The sequence below is a fragment of the Pipistrellus hanaki genome (assembly GCF_964339955.1).
Source record: "Pipistrellus hanaki genome assembly, chromosome: 2".
Classification (NCBI taxonomy): domain Eukaryota; kingdom Metazoa; phylum Chordata; class Mammalia; order Chiroptera; family Vespertilionidae; genus Pipistrellus; species Pipistrellus hanaki.
In genome coordinates, this window is record NC_140504.1 from 74094615 (window position 1) to 74110182 (window position 15568).

General features: G+C 37.4%; 1 protein-coding gene across 36 annotated transcripts in view; it reads right to left on the reverse strand.

The window, feature by feature from the left end:
- ABI3BP (ABI family member 3 binding protein) overlaps positions 1–15568 on the reverse strand; it is a 237401-nt gene that overhangs the window by 45433 nt on the left and 176400 nt on the right. For 32 of the 36 annotated variants that reach the window (XM_084875404.1, XM_084875411.1, XM_084875410.1 and 29 more), the window contains 6 exons: positions 12258–12317; positions 11391–11438; positions 10509–10589; positions 8139–8216; positions 4011–4076; positions 2571–2645 (listed from right to left, as the gene is read on the reverse strand). In XM_084875404.1, the coding sequence (XP_084731530.1) occupies positions 2571–2645; positions 4011–4076; positions 8139–8216; positions 10509–10589; positions 11391–11438; positions 12258–12317 (408 nt within the window). The remainder of the gene's footprint in view (positions 1–2570; positions 2646–4010; positions 4077–8138; positions 8217–10508; positions 10590–11390; positions 11439–12257; positions 12318–15568) is intronic. The other 4 variants (XM_084875433.1, XM_084875431.1, XM_084875424.1 and 1 more) reach the window with 3 other exon arrangements.

A 15568-nucleotide genomic window follows, 5' to 3' on the forward strand; every position in this document is an offset into this window, starting at 1 on the left:
GTCATTTGGTTGTTATGTGTTATTGTAGTTGACATGGAAATGTACTACCCAGATCTTGAGAGGTTGACCTTGAAGGAGCTGACAGTTGAATGCTATCTGCTGACCTCACTCCAGGTGGGCAGTAAGTGTTTCCCTGAAGGGAAATCCCAATAGACAGACATTAGAACACAGAATTGGTGAAACACAGTTTGGTTGAGGGTGGAGGTGGAGCAAGGATAAGGGAAAGAGTGAGCTCAGCTTTGTCTACCTATGTCTACCAGCCCCTTTCTACCAGCAGCCAGCTAATTAGATGGAAAAAACCCTGATAGGAGATTATGTAACGCTAAGTTACATGAGTTATTACTACATAGTTGACTTCATCTACACAAGAGGGTAATATATGTCAGTTTGTGTTATAAGTGGCTCTGAAAAAATGTTTTTATTGTTGATAAACTAAAATATAATGACTCTGTTTTTCTCTCTGAAGAACAATGAGCACTTTCCTAGTGAGAATCAATGCTTGATTGTGCTGAAGGTTGAAAGCTTTCAAGTTTGATTATAGCTAGTCGTTCTTTCCTTTGCTTTGTTGACATAAGTGCTTTCTTCTATTTTTACTTAGACAAACTTGAGATAATTACTTTGAATATTAAGAAGTTGGCTCTGTTTAGAGCCAGATTGTTCATGTCAAGTTGAGAAACTATGCATTGCCTAATCTCACTGTTGTGAAGAATAAAAGGAGCAGCTAAGCACAAATAGGTATCAGAACTCTTTCTTGCTTTTCATGAGTTGGGAACTTATAGCAATTGTCTTATTACTTGGATTTCAGGGAAGTTAATTCCTAGAACTTCAGACCCTATAATAATCTTATACAAAAAAGACATTCTAAAACAAATCTTAATGATTTTTATACTGAATATCTCCAGATATTATTTACATCTTTTTTTTTTCATTAGGAAACCATCATGGGTTGATTAAATATATATCATTAAATAAATTCTCACTTTCATGCTTTTTTACATAAAAAAGCACAAATTTTGTACTAATTTAAAAAACTATTGCCCTAACCAGTTTTTTTCAGTAGTTAGAGCTTTGATCTGCAGACCGAAGGGTCTAAGGTTTGATTATGGTCAAGGGCATGCACCTTGTTTGCAGGCTTGATCCCTGTACCTGGTTGAGGAACTTATGGGAGGCAACTAATCATTGTGCTTCTCTCACATCAATGTTTCTTTCTGTCTCTCCCCATCCTTTACATTATCTCTAAAAATCAATAGAGAAAACAACATATCCTCAGGTGAGAAATGACAATATATATGTATAAATATATATATTTATACATGTATGTATAAATATATATATATATTATGCATATTAATAAATATATATTGCAAGGAAATGACGCCACCCCATATTAAGTCATCAAAATTATCATTTATGCACTTAGTGAGTTGGGTGTTTGAACTTTTATCAGATCATTGTCCTAGTTTTCTGTATGATGCCTAGTCCTATAGATATGACTAAATTAATGTCATTTACTTGAACAGTATAATTTGGAAACAATCCTATATAATAAAGAGGTAATATGCAAATTGACTCCTCATGCCCTCATAAGATGGCTGCCCCCACATTATCACAAGCTGGCTACCCCCACATCATCATAAGATGGCCACCCCATGTCATCACAAGATGGCCACCAGAAGATGGCTGCCTCATGTCATCACAAGATGACTGCCCCCACATTGTCACAAGATGGCCGGCAGAAGAGGACAGTTGGGGGTGATCAAGTCAGCAGGAAAGGGCAGTTGGAGTGATCAGGCCAGCAGGGGAGCAGTTAGGCATCAATGAGGCTGGCAGGGGAGTAGTTAGGGGGTGATCAGGCTGGCAGCAGAAGCAGGTTAGGGGCAATCAGGCAAGCAGGCAGGTGAGTGGTTAAGAGCCAGCAGTCTCAGATTGTGAGAGGGATGTCCGACTGCCAGTTTAGGCCTGATTCCGCAGGGGATATCAGGCAGTTGGACATCCCCCAAGGGGTCCCAGATTGAAGAGGGAGCAGGCTGGGCTGAAGGACACCCCCCCAGTATACGAATTTTGTGCACAAGGCCTCTAGTATTACTATAACAAGGGTGATCAATTGCCAATTCTCCTTCTTATTTTAATATTTAGTCAAGATTTCTAATAGATTTAAATCTCTTAACAGTTATAATGGTATTTATGAAATTATAAAGTTGAAAACCAAGTGATTTCAGTCTCAAAGACCAAGCCTATGTATTGGACTTGTTTTGAAACGAAGAAAAACAGATATTTTGATATTTTAATTCAATAATTTATATTAATCAGGATCTTTTAAAGAATCAAGCCTATTTATGGTAGCTATTTAGTAAACTGGGTTTAGAAAAATGATAAATTATTCTTAAATTTTTCAGAGACATAGGATGTTTTCATTTTAGAATGCATTACAATTTTTAATTCCTTAAGCTAGGAACTTCCAAAACTAGTAAAAAAGAAATTGAAGTGAGAATTCAACAAAACTATAAAAATTGAATGAAAACATTTATAGTTTTGGCAGCATCAATAGGAAATAAATTTGTGATCATTACCTGTTCCCATTTCATTCCCTTTGGGCATCCCACTGGGTTTGGGTCTAGTGGGTCTTGTAGTTGTTTTATTCAGAACTATAATAAAGTAGGAAAGAAATAGTTCAGACATTTTCTTATAATAATTTGTAGCCAAGGAAAACAAAACTTCCCAGAGAATTGTAAATCATTTAACCAAGCAATAAAAAAATTGATGGTTTACCAAAAATTATTGTTCAGAATATAGAAACCACAATTCTGGTATAAAAATCATAGGTTTGTATTTGGAAATAGAAACCTGGGTTTGTACTCTAATGTGATCACTGGGCTTGAAAAAATTAACTGGCAAAGAAATTTATATTTCTAAATCGGAAATATATTTTTAATTTATAGGCACTAGATATGTTCCAAAATGAACTGAAGGACAATTAGGACTACCTATGCTAATGAAAAAAATAAAAACTTGAAGTGTATTTACTTGTCAAGGCCTTAATTCATAACTTATAAGTGGATGGTCCTTTTGCATGAGTCTCTAGGTACATATGCTCCTTTAATAATCCTGGTACAAGTCCATCATTAAACACAAAACTGTAATAAAAGCATTAAAATTTCTTTCCTGCTCTGTTGACAGCCATAGCATTATCAAAACTTTAAGAGGTCACCTGTCTTATCTTTCGCTTAGAAGACTCTTTAAAGAAAAGAACTAAATATACCATGGTTAAGAGAGTAACCATTGGCTGTAACCAGTTTGGCTCAGTGGATACAGTGTTGGTCTGCAGACTGAATGGACCCAGGTTCAATTCCGGTCAAGGGCACGTACCTTGGTTGCGGGCACATCCCCAGTTTGGGTGTGTGCAAGAGGCAGCTGGTCGATGACTCTCTCTCATCGATGTTTCTAACTCTCTCTCTCTCTTAATTCCTCTCTGTGTAAAATCAATAAAATATATATTAAAAAAAAAAAAAGAGAGAGAGTAACCATTGGACCCTGATTGAGGGTAAGTGCCAGGGGGTAGAGGAAGCTGGGAGGAGGTCAATGAGAGAAAAAAAGGGAGACATATGTACTACTATTTGTAATACCTTACAATAAAATAAAATAGATTAATAATATTTGAAAGCAAGTAATATGTCACACAGAATGTTAATGCTACCTATAATTGCCATGGAAAATTGAAAAAGTGTGCCTATGTATGTGATTTATGCACAAATACTATTTAAAAATAATTTTGTATTAAATTCTATAGTGGTCTCTGAATCTGATCCTCCTTAAAAACCTCACTCAGGTCTTGTTGGTTCCATGGATCCATCATTACCTCTCCACTTACCTGCAAGGATCAGAATTTCTGTATGTCCATTATTTCAGTTTAAGTTTATAGTTCTTCTTTAGTACATCTAGCTGCTTTAACACATTTTATATCGTCTCAGATGTGCTGATTGTTTGGGTCATCAGAAAGAGAAACAACTTACCAGGTCTGATGTCTGGTTTTTCTGGTATTTTGGGCCTCACAGGAATAGTGTACAGTCTGTGTGGTGCTGAAACAGAGCAAATGCTTCATGTTTAATACCCTACACTCCAAAGCCCACTAAATCAAGATTTGAAACCCTAGGGACCAACAATTTGTACATTGTGTATGGAAGTGGAAAGAACATTCTGCAAAGGAAAATAAAATAAGTGAAAGTACTCATGATTGGATATTAAAAAGCACATTATCAGAATGAGGTAGGTAATTTCTAATGAGTGTTACAGATGTCACCATTAGTCCAATTTTTCAAGGACATTTACTTTACCAGATGGTAGCTTAACATGGTAAACATAAAAGGCAGCCAAGCATTCATCCATCCATCATCCATGTGTCCATCTATCCATCCATCCACATCACTCAATTAGGTAGACACTGTGAAACGCTGTTTTTCCAAAAAAGACCAGTAATCTTAAAGGCAAAACAAAAAAATATTTTGAGGTAGGTAAGAAGAAATGAGTAAAAACATGTGATCTCTACCAAAATGTCTTGGCTTATGAACCCTGAAATGAATCAATGCCCACTCAGTGCCATCTCTTACAGCATTAGGATGAGAGAAAATGACTTCAGGGGCCCTGCTCAGCAATCTAGGGAGAGCAAGGAGCAAGAACTCAGACAAGCTCTGGGACCAACATATCAATTTGTCACTTCCTGTTCCTGTAATCTAGGGCCGGGCACAGTGAGGATTCCAACTGAAGATTTGTTGAATAAATTAAAAAATGAGCAAGCATTGTAAACGGGCAAATTCACAAGAAACTCAGGTTGGTTGCTTCCTAAGGTTTTAAAATATGCATTTATCCAGGAGTTGTCTGTTCTTCCCTTCCCTCCTCTGCCCCCTTGACACAGCACACTGCCTCCTAACTCCAACTTTCCTGGTAATGCTTTAGCTAAGACTGGAGGGAAACAATTCTTTTTTTCAAACTTGTAAGTAAATTACATTGCTTTTGTTCAGACCTTGAAGTGGTAACCTTAAATCAGCAATGCTTTGCCTAACAAGTTAAAAAAAAACACACCTGCAAAACAGATTATAATGTAGCTCATTTATAAGCTTCCAATGTGAAGACCGATGAGCATATTTCAGGCCAAAAACCAGCAGACACACACTGATATTCTCTGTGGATTCAGTGCGGGCCCATTAAAGTGTAATAACTAGAGTGAACAGAGGTATTGATGCTATAAAATATGAATTCTTACACACCCTAAAATGCATAATGATGATTAGCCCATGTTTTTCTTTAATTTTCTTTGAGAATTATCTGTCAATCCAACATATTTCAGGTTTTTGTATTAATTTCTTCTGTGTTAGATTGCTTTCTTTTAAAGAACTAAATGACCATGGTTCTTATTAAGTCTCATTTTAGAAGAAATTTAAATTCTAAAAACTTTAGTTAGAAGAGCCTTAGAGCAGAACACAAAAATAATCAGCACTATATTCATTATTTCAAGTCACAGGATTTTTTATTGTTCCAGATTCTCTACTTAAATCTAGAAATAACTTTTATAAAAAAAAATAAAAAAGCCAAAACATAATTTTAAGTTTAGGTTGTGAGTTACATATCTCATTACCAAATAACACATGGCCTTGAGAAATCTACTCTAGGGCTTCAGTTTTAAAGAGAAAAAAAAAAAAAAAGGACAAAGGAGCTTTGTGACAATGTAACTCTGTAAACATCATTTCCATGTAGATTTTGGTGGCCAATAATAAAAATAACTTTAAAAGATGGCTTCATATCTGAATAGTTCTATAAAAATCTATGTAAAATGAACTTTAAAACTAAACAAACAGGGATTATTGGAGGAACACTGTGAATGATGTGTGTTCTGCCTACTACAGGGAGAGGGGACGGAGTGTATTCAGCTTTCCCTGGGTGAGTAAGCATCAGGGGCTGCAAGCAGTAAAATAATGAAAGTACTTTCCAAATGCAGCTGGCTAAGTGGATTTCTACTACCGGTTGAGAAGCGAAAGGCAGAGCCGAAGTGTTTGAGCATCGCAGGGCGCAGAGTGCTTCAGGGAACTGTCTCAGTCGACAAGGGAGCGAAGGCCCGCAGAGGAGGTGCTGGGGTTTCCTTGAGCACTTAGGCCTATGTTTGAGGGATCGGAGGGCACATGCGTAGAGTGAAAAGATCAAGAGGAACAATTTCACCCTTACAGAATCTGTATCAAAGTACTGTGTGCTGTCCTGTGCTCCCAGTGGCTGGTGTTATAAATAGAACAGCACAGCCCATCTAAAACAAACAGCTGATTGGCCGCCCCTTCCCTAGAGCTCAGGCAGACGTTTATGAGGCCTGGGCCAAAGGTGTTCCTAGGGACACACATCATGTCGTGACTGAAGATGACCCTCTCTCCCAGGCAGGGCTATCCGGCTGGGCCAGGTTGTGGATGTTACTCTCATCCTTAGATGGGATGTCCCTTGTCACCTCATGGAAACGAATCTCTGGCGAGCCACTCTCAAGATCCTTGGCACAGACCAGAAAAGTGCAGCTGAGACTTAAGCTGAGGATCCTTGGAACTTAAGAAAATATTGAAAACATAGTATGCTCTATCACTATGTTAAAAGAATTCATATAATGATATCAAGTCCTGGATATATATCCGATCAACTATGAAACTTCTATCTAAAAAAAAACATGACCTAGAAGGAATTTGGTAAGAATTCTACATACATTCATACTGGTAACACAATACTAGTATTCCCATTAAAGTAAGAAAATGCAAAAGTAAAGAACAGCCCTATGATCTTTAATTCTGAAACCTATAAAGCACTAAAAAGCTGAAAGCTTTCTCATTTGGCAACAGGACCTGCGCTGAATAGTCTTTATTTTTCCTGCTTAGTGTAAGTACATGTATAGTTTCCTGCAAAAAAATTAATGTGCTTGATTATGATAATCCAGCTATCTTCTATTAAGCCAGACATTAAAAAAGTTTGCAAAAACATAAAAAATAAACATGCAAAAAATGAGGGTGGCGTATAGATGTAATATGATTAAACATCTGCTACTAATGAGGATGTGGGAGGGCTGACAGTATATTAGGCTTCTGTGTAGATTTATAAATAAAAAGTGAATAAGTAGGAAGGTGATAAAGCAATTAATAAAATAAACACTTGAAACATAGTAAAAATTAAACCAAACAAGTAAAAAAATTTACAAAAATTATGAGAACTATGCCGTAGTGTTCAGTCACACTTATAGAAGTACATACTACTCTACTTACTGCAATATACACCATAAAATTAGACTTCTTTTATTGTTATTATTTGCTCTTATTATTTAAAATTTCTTCTATTAAATCCCCTACCCCAAAATTATAATAAACAAAAGAATAAAATAAATTTGTCTTCTAATTCCTCAAAAAATATTTGCTTTTGCTTTTTGGGCTTATTTCCATAAGGAAGAAGCAGAGATGGGCAAAGGGGGTCATTTGGGGCAAATAAGAAAGAAAGAACACACAGAAATACTGGGAACCCACAATGGTTATAACCCAGATAGGATAAAAACATCCTCCTGAGAGCATGAAGATGAGATAGAGGTTTGTGTAGGTGAGTTTAATTTCCAAAACATAGAAAAGAAGAAATTAAAAAAGGACATTCCAGAGAAAAGTTTCCTGGAAATTTAAATATCAAATTATCTTTAAAAACTGATATGTCTTCTTACTAGTTTCCTTCCTTGGGCCACCTATCAATGTGTCCAGCAAGTTGGGCACAAAAGAAAAAGGAGAGGAAGAGGAGAGTGGTGGGGAGTGTGGGAGAGGAAAGGTAATAAAGAGTCTCATTTATCAGATGTAGAACATGGGTCAAATGAAGGTCAATCAATGAATAACAAAAGAGAGCTTTCATTGTTAGTTCTCAGCCATGCATTCAAAAGTAAAGCTCTGACTAAAAAACTTGTCTTCCCTACATCCACTGATAGTCATATGGGCATTAATATTTGGCTGGTATGGTGTCCTGCACCTAGGAAATGAGAAAAATCAAGTAATTCACTGTGATGAGAAATTACATTTTGTAAAGAAATTATATTTCCCGATTTAAAATGAAGAAAAGAAGGTTATCGTACAGAGGCGGGGAAATAGCATTACCCCGAGTTGTCTTTGCCAATCCAGTTGTTGGTGGGATCTTAGTTGTGAAGAGCTCTTGGGTGGCTTGGTCTGTGTCTGCTGGGGAAAAGCACAAGAAGGTGGTTTGCTTTAAATAATTAACGTTATAAACAAGTGATAATAAACGGGTAAAGTGCATTTATCAGTATGCCCAGTAGTCATCGTAATTCAAAGTTAATAGTGCACCTTAGTAACTCTCCTTTATTATATTTTCTCTCAAGCTGAGGATCCTCAGAACATAAGAAAATAATTAAAACATAGTATGCTATATTACTATGTTAAGAGAATTTGTATAATGATATTAAATCCTGGATATAATTATTGTAATGATTTTGAAACGCTTTCAGATCAGGATCATTATTTCATGATACTGGAGGTGATGATACTTGGATATGTCTCCTAACTGCCTTTGTGTCTTTTTTCTGTTCCATAATTTATTCCACAAGTTATTTAGGTGAGCTGGAAAAGAAATAGGTCAGATAAAAATATGTCTATTTGTACCATATAAGGATACATTTTATTTTCCTCATGTGAAAAGCAAAGTTTGTTTACTGACAAATAGACACACTTCTTCTGACTCCTCCTCCACCCCATAAAAAAACAATAAGTATGGCAATAGTTCCACCTTCAATATTATCTTTTATCATAACCATATCATGCAGACAGAAAATTGTTCACTTTGGCATATACTGAATCCAAGGAAAAACTTTCTGCAAATAATATGTTGTCATCTTTTTGTTTGTTGTTTGTTTGTTTCTGTTCTGCTTTATAATTTGGATTTGGCTCAAGAGAGATACATGAGGTAAATGATAGGTGATGATTCTTGCTTCAATAAACCAAGATACATTAAAAATAATATGGAGTGGAAGTTGGATAATTAGCCTATCGGGCAGGGGTTCTTGAGAGTACTTTTGATTTCATTTTCGTGGGTGATCTTGGCTTTGTGGGCCTAGACTACAATAGATGAATATTTGGCAATCAGGGCATATTTACTCATTCAGTTTTTAATTTTTCTCTCTAAAAGAATTTTATTTTAAAATGTGATCCATAACTTCATTAAAATTATTTTAAAATGTGACCCATAACTTCATTTCAGCAGCCATACATAAAGAATGAGTTTATTTGAAAAGGGAGGGAAGAAAGGAAAACAAGGCCACTAATTTAGACACAGCCATGTGTGATGTAGCACGGACAGACACAGGAGCCAGAAATCACAAGCTGAGAACACGTGTTTTCTGGCTCATTGTCAGCCAAGAGTCAGGCAGACTGGGATTTCCCATTCTGTGAACTCCCCGAAAGCACGGCCAGCTCATCCCAAGCAACTGTCCTGACTCATCCATCAACTTTTCTCCATGTGACCTGCATGCTCACCGCATTAGACTGGCCGCCAGTCTGCCTGCGCCTCAATCCCATCCGTCTTTAACCTGGAAGGACCTTGCATTTTTAACGTCAACTGTCACTCCAACTTAAACACCCAGTTTAATGTCCCCTCTTCTGTGAAGCCTCCCCAATGCCTGCGGGAGCTGGCTTGTTCAGCATGTTGCTCATTTCTCTGTCACACTCATTGGAACGCATAACGCGGTGGCGAATCCCAGGGGCTCTGGTGACTGAGTGCGTGGGTCCCAATTTGGCTCTGACATTAGTTGTGTGACTTGGCCACAATTTAAAAACCCGCTATGCCTCAATTTTCTAATGTGTAAAATGGGGCAAGTAATAGAACCTACCTCTCAAAGTTGTCATGTGGCTTAAATTTAAAACTACATGTAGCATCCTCAGGGGGCACTCAGGAAGTACCACTATCCCTAAACCCTGTTTTCATATTACAGGGCAAGTTCTCCAGGGGAAGGACCCATCTCTAAAACAGTTTTATTTTGGAACTCCCATTGCTTAGCATTGTGCCCATAAAATACTCAATAAATACTAGAATTTATTATAAATAATAATAGAAAATAAATAAATAATACTTTGGATATATTGGGTTAAAGAAAATGAACTAAAACTCAAAAAAAAAATACTAGATACAATTTTTCTTTCAAATGCACTTTCAAATACAAAAGAAACAATAAAACATATAAGATGGATACACATTGGGAACATTCTGCTTTTTAGAATACTTGAAAATTTGTCAAGATGATTTAAAACCTTCTCATTTTATATTAAAAAGCACCATAGGTATTAGGACAAATATACAATTAATGTAAAAGGATCAAGTGACGTGGGGGTTTTATGTAATGGTAGAAAGAAACCCTCTGTTGCTTGGAAACAACAGGAGCACAATGTAATACGGTTTCTTTAAGGGCAAGCCCTGGTAGGTAGGTCCTCATTGGACTGAAATATCAGAACAAAATTTACCCAGAGTGGTTTGTAATTCCTCTTGACTAGAACTTGGTGAAATCATAGGGACGAAAGGGCTGCTTCGGGTGTCTAAAGGAGCTGCAAAATATAAGCACCAAGGTTTTCAATCCCTAGATTCAAAAGCCAGAGCCAGACCAGAATATCACATGAGATCCTTCATTTGAAACAGAAAAGAAAAACACTGAGTTGTGGAGAAGAAAATGAAGTGTGCACAGAACCTTGGGAAAATGACTGAAGTATTGGAATGATGGTTCTCAACTGTGCTTTCCCACTAGGATAGGGAATAAATGCCATTCAATGCTTGACACTCCATGACCATACCAGTAAGATGGAGTATGGGCCAGTCACAGTCCTGAGCATGTCAGCTGTTGTTCTCCCACCCAACACAGCACACAGGGTTAGAAAATGAGAGAGAGTATTAACATTGTGCTTGCTACAATCATTGCAAGTCTGCTCATGTTTATTTTTTAATCTAAACCATTGGCAAATTTCAGTACTTTGATCGATATTAATGATAATTATTGCCAGTACCACTCCCAAATTTCTAGTATATCAGAACACTACAGCTGAGAACCACCAAATCAGCAGAAAATGTTAACTGGATGGCAATGAGTGAGGTGGAGTCATTTGGAACACGGAGATAAATGAGGTAGGTGAGGATGGGCTTGGTAGTGAGCTGTCCTAAGCTGGTCTTCAGAGCAAAGCTTTTAGAACAGTGAAACCATTACTTTTCTATTTTGGAAAGAGTGATAATGAGAATGAAGTGATGAAATGGTTTGAGAAAAGATGATGTTTCAATAGGATCCTTTGAGAAAGACCTGTAATCCTGATGACGACAAGGAAAACAATTAGACTTGGTCAATATGGGAAAGCCATTACCTATTGTTGTCTCTGGCGGATCAATTCTAAAGGTAACAGGCTGCAGAACTGGGCCAAAAGCAAACCAAAGAGACATATTCGTGAGAATTACTACCTGGTGAAGTGAAAATAGTTTCTGTGTTTCTCCATGCATCCATTTGAACATTTAAAAATTCCCCAAGAACCATGATAAATATGAGAAAATTATATATATTAGATGCTACTCAGGAAACTTAGTTTAGTTAAAACATTCAATTTTGTATTCACTGCCACTTTAATAACATTTTTTTTGAGTCAACTCTTACATGTTTTACTTCAAAGTACACGCATAGTTGGAATGAAGTTACATTTTGAAAGAAGGTGAAAATGGTTGGCTCGGTTAATCACTAGGCCTTATAATATTAACATGATTTCCTATTCCCGTGGTCGGCAAACTGTGGCTCGCGAGCCACATGCAGCTCTTTGGCTGCTTGAGTGTGGCTCTTCCACAAAATACCACGGCCTGGGCGAGTCTATTTTGAAGAAGTGGCATTAGAAGAAGTTTAAATTTAAAAAATTTGGCTCTCAAAAGAAATTTCAATTGTTGTACTGTTGATATTTGGCTCTGTTGACTAATGAGTTTGCCGACCACTGTCCTATTCAATGAAAACACTTCCAGGAAAAGTAAACTAATTGCACATTGTTTCCTAGTGTTAACCAGGGGAAAATATTTATACAGATTGTATGATATGATTATCCCTTCCCCCCCCAAAATAAAGAAATACACCTTTTATAGTCATAATTTTTTTCAAACGTCTTCCACACCTACAATCATTAAAAAAATATTTACCTCAACAATATTTTTGAAAAATATACTTCCTAATTGAGAAAATAAAAAGGTTCATTTACCAGATTCTCTCTGAGAGGCTCCGTGGTCTGGTTTATGGGGAAGGAGCACACCTCCTGGAGCTGCAAGAAAAGGTTAGGAAACACTGTGTACTCGAAATGTCACGCCTGGACTGAGACAATGCAGATACACAATCCTGGAAAGCAAGGAGGAGGCAAGCATACTTTCACTGTGAGTAAGGAACAAAGCCCGGGAGATACCGTTCTTTTCAAAGTGAAAAAATGTTACTGTCTCAGGAAGGTTTTAGTGGGAACAGAAGAGAGTTGGTCACAGTTCATTTGAAGCTTCCCTTGAAAGGGAAAAAAAAAGAGGTAATGCTAATGTAATTAAACACAAGAAGGCAGGTCTCCTTCAAGTTCATGTCAAAATAGAAAGTCAGTTTTTCCCTGAAGTAAGTGGTTAGGGGCCATTTGATATTCATGCTAAAATTTTGTTGATAGCAATAGAAAATGCATGATCTTAGATAAAGTGCATAAATGGCCTAAAAATTGATGAAAATAGCAAGAAAGGTAAAAGTCTTGAATAGCTAAAAGGAAAACATAGTTTTATTTTAAAAGACACTAACTAAACTAAACTAAACTAAAGTCCCAGTAATAACCGTTATTACGCGGAGAAGGCAGCAAAAGGAAATCAGTCTCTTATTAGATATACCACGTGAAAAGTTGATGGAGTGCTTATTTCATAGTAGATAAATGTTGCCACTTTTGGCATTCTTAGTGATGTGGCTTTTAGTATATTAGGTATCAGGGCCTCCTGCCATATCTATGATAATAAAAGCATAATATGCTAATTAGACCAGACATCCTTTCGGACGACCTTCCAGGGCAGGGGTCTTCAAACTATGGCCCGCAGGCCACATGCGGCCCGCAGAGGAGTCTGATCCAGCCCGCCAGGTTTTTTGGGCAGTGAGCGCAGCCGAGGTGTTACAGTAGGAATTAGTAGTTCATATAGTCCGGCCCTCCAGCTCTCTGAGGGACCGTGATCTGGCCCCCACTTTAAAAAGTTTGAGGACCCCTGTTCCAGAGGAAGCTGGGGCTTCGAGGGAAGCCTGGGTCCCAGTGCCAGAGGGAAGCGGGTGCCGGCAGTCGGAGGAAGGAAGGCCCACTCTTGCACTAATTTCGTGCATCAGGCCTCTAGTGAGAATATGACAATGAAGAACAAAAATGTCAGCTTTACAATAAACCTATTTATATTCAGTCCCTGATATCAAGTATATTTTTAATACCTTTGTCCTGTTCTATTTTAACAAAATAAAACAGTAAGCTGAGAATTTGATACCTTGCTCTTCAGTGGGGCAAATTTCAGGAGGACTTGCCTATTGCTAGAATCAGATTTCTATGGTAAAGTCTTCTTCCAAGAGCAAGATAGTGTGCTTCTTTGACTCAGTTTCCCCACAAGGAGGTCCTTCTCAGCCTCGCTCCCTCAATGAAAGGTTTTCCTGCCACTCTGACCATTTCATAATTAACAGAGTCCCTTTGTAGGTAGTGTAATTTTCTTGCATCTTATACGATGCTGGGGAAAAATAATTAGAATTCAGTTCTTCCTCAGAGAAAAATGAAAACAAATAAAGAAACAAACAACAAAAAACCCAACACTTTTGTATCAGGTGGCCAAGCACCGCTTTACCATTAGTATAAAAATAGGTTTTATAAAATGGACATTCACTTTTTATTGCTTTTGGGGGATCATATTTAAGGCACACATCACTTTTGTTCTTAGTGTAGGCTGCTAACTATCACTGAAATTACAGTTGTGGAATTTGGTACATTAACACGAAACTTGACTCAATTAGAATTTCTAAAAACTAACTATAGAATTTCTATAACATCCAGGGGAATTAAAAAATCTGGATTTTTTTTTTTTTAAGGAAAAAGACAAATTCAAAAAGATCCATGGTTGTCAAAGTTAGAGAAAACCCATCATTACAGTGAATGTTTCACCTTTGCTATGTAGTATTTTGGGGAATTCAAGTGGTAAAATATGAGGAATTTCCTCTTGTAAATCAAACTAAATGTTTATCTGGAGGGTGAAGAAGAAGGCACTTTGATTTGGGTCTGTAAAGGCCGTGACTATACCAAGTGCCAGTAGTTTATAAATAACCTCATTGGTTACAGTACTAGACTATACAGAGGGAGCTGGGATTAAGGAAAGAAGACCCAGAAGACACGTGCAACCAATAAATCCACCATACTGTAAATGCATTCCTCGCTGCCTGCCTCAGCTGACTGGGGAATTCAGGCTGGGGTAATGTGGATTCCTGCTGCTGCGACTGGCACTTTATAACCATGAATTGATGATTTAATAAACTGTCATAGCAGGCTTTCTATAGTAGCTAAAATCAGTGGAAAGAAAAAAAATAGAAATATTCATGGGAAAGGGTGATGAATCATTCTCTTGCTTGTCAATTGCAGCTTCAAGAAATGCAAGTTGTTGTTTTTTTTCTTTTCCCCTATGTGGCATGCCTCTGTGTATTACATTCAATAAGAGCATGATTCCTAAAATCTAAATCTTCCATGCTGAAGGAAACAATGCAAATTATGACAATTTTTTTGAGAGGAGACTTTTAATTTCCTTATAAGAATTTTTACCATTATCCTATTTTAGACTCAATTATATTAACCAACTTACCACGTATATTAATGAACCAATCAATGAAATGAACTATCTTTTTGAATAAAGGACACCACTCCCAAGAAAAGTTCAATGAACACAAGACAGTTATGAGTAATGTGTCTGATAGGGGCAAATGAAAATGAATGTGCATGGATATTATGCCAGGTGAGAGAAACAATATGTTATTCCCTGATCAAGATGGTGAAATATGAAATCTGCAGTAAGGTTTACCCTGCAACAGGCTACAAAGAGACTGATCCTACAGCAAAGGAATACGTGTAGGCTGCACACTCCTGCACCTCCAGCACACTGTCCCTTTATTCTAACCGTGTTCCCTGAGGGCCAGTCTAAGAGGAAGCAAGCTTCCTGCCATTGTGGAAGCCACTTTCCAAGCTCAACCTGGGGTCTTGGGCCCCGCTCCCTCCCACGTCTCCGGGACCTTTTACTTCCCATTATTTCTATTATTTTATATTTTTCTCCATTAGTCGATATTTCCATTTGTCCATTAATTTCTTCCCCTCTACCTTTAAAACAGAGCAAATGCCTCACTCTCCTTAAGAAAGTCATCCTCTGACATGGCTTCTTTGTCATACCACCCTGCTCTCATTCCTCTTATCAAAACCCTCTATCTGACTCTGCCTCCTGGTCTCAATGACATCTCCTCCATCCACTGTGGTTGGCTTCCACTGCACTGGCCTTC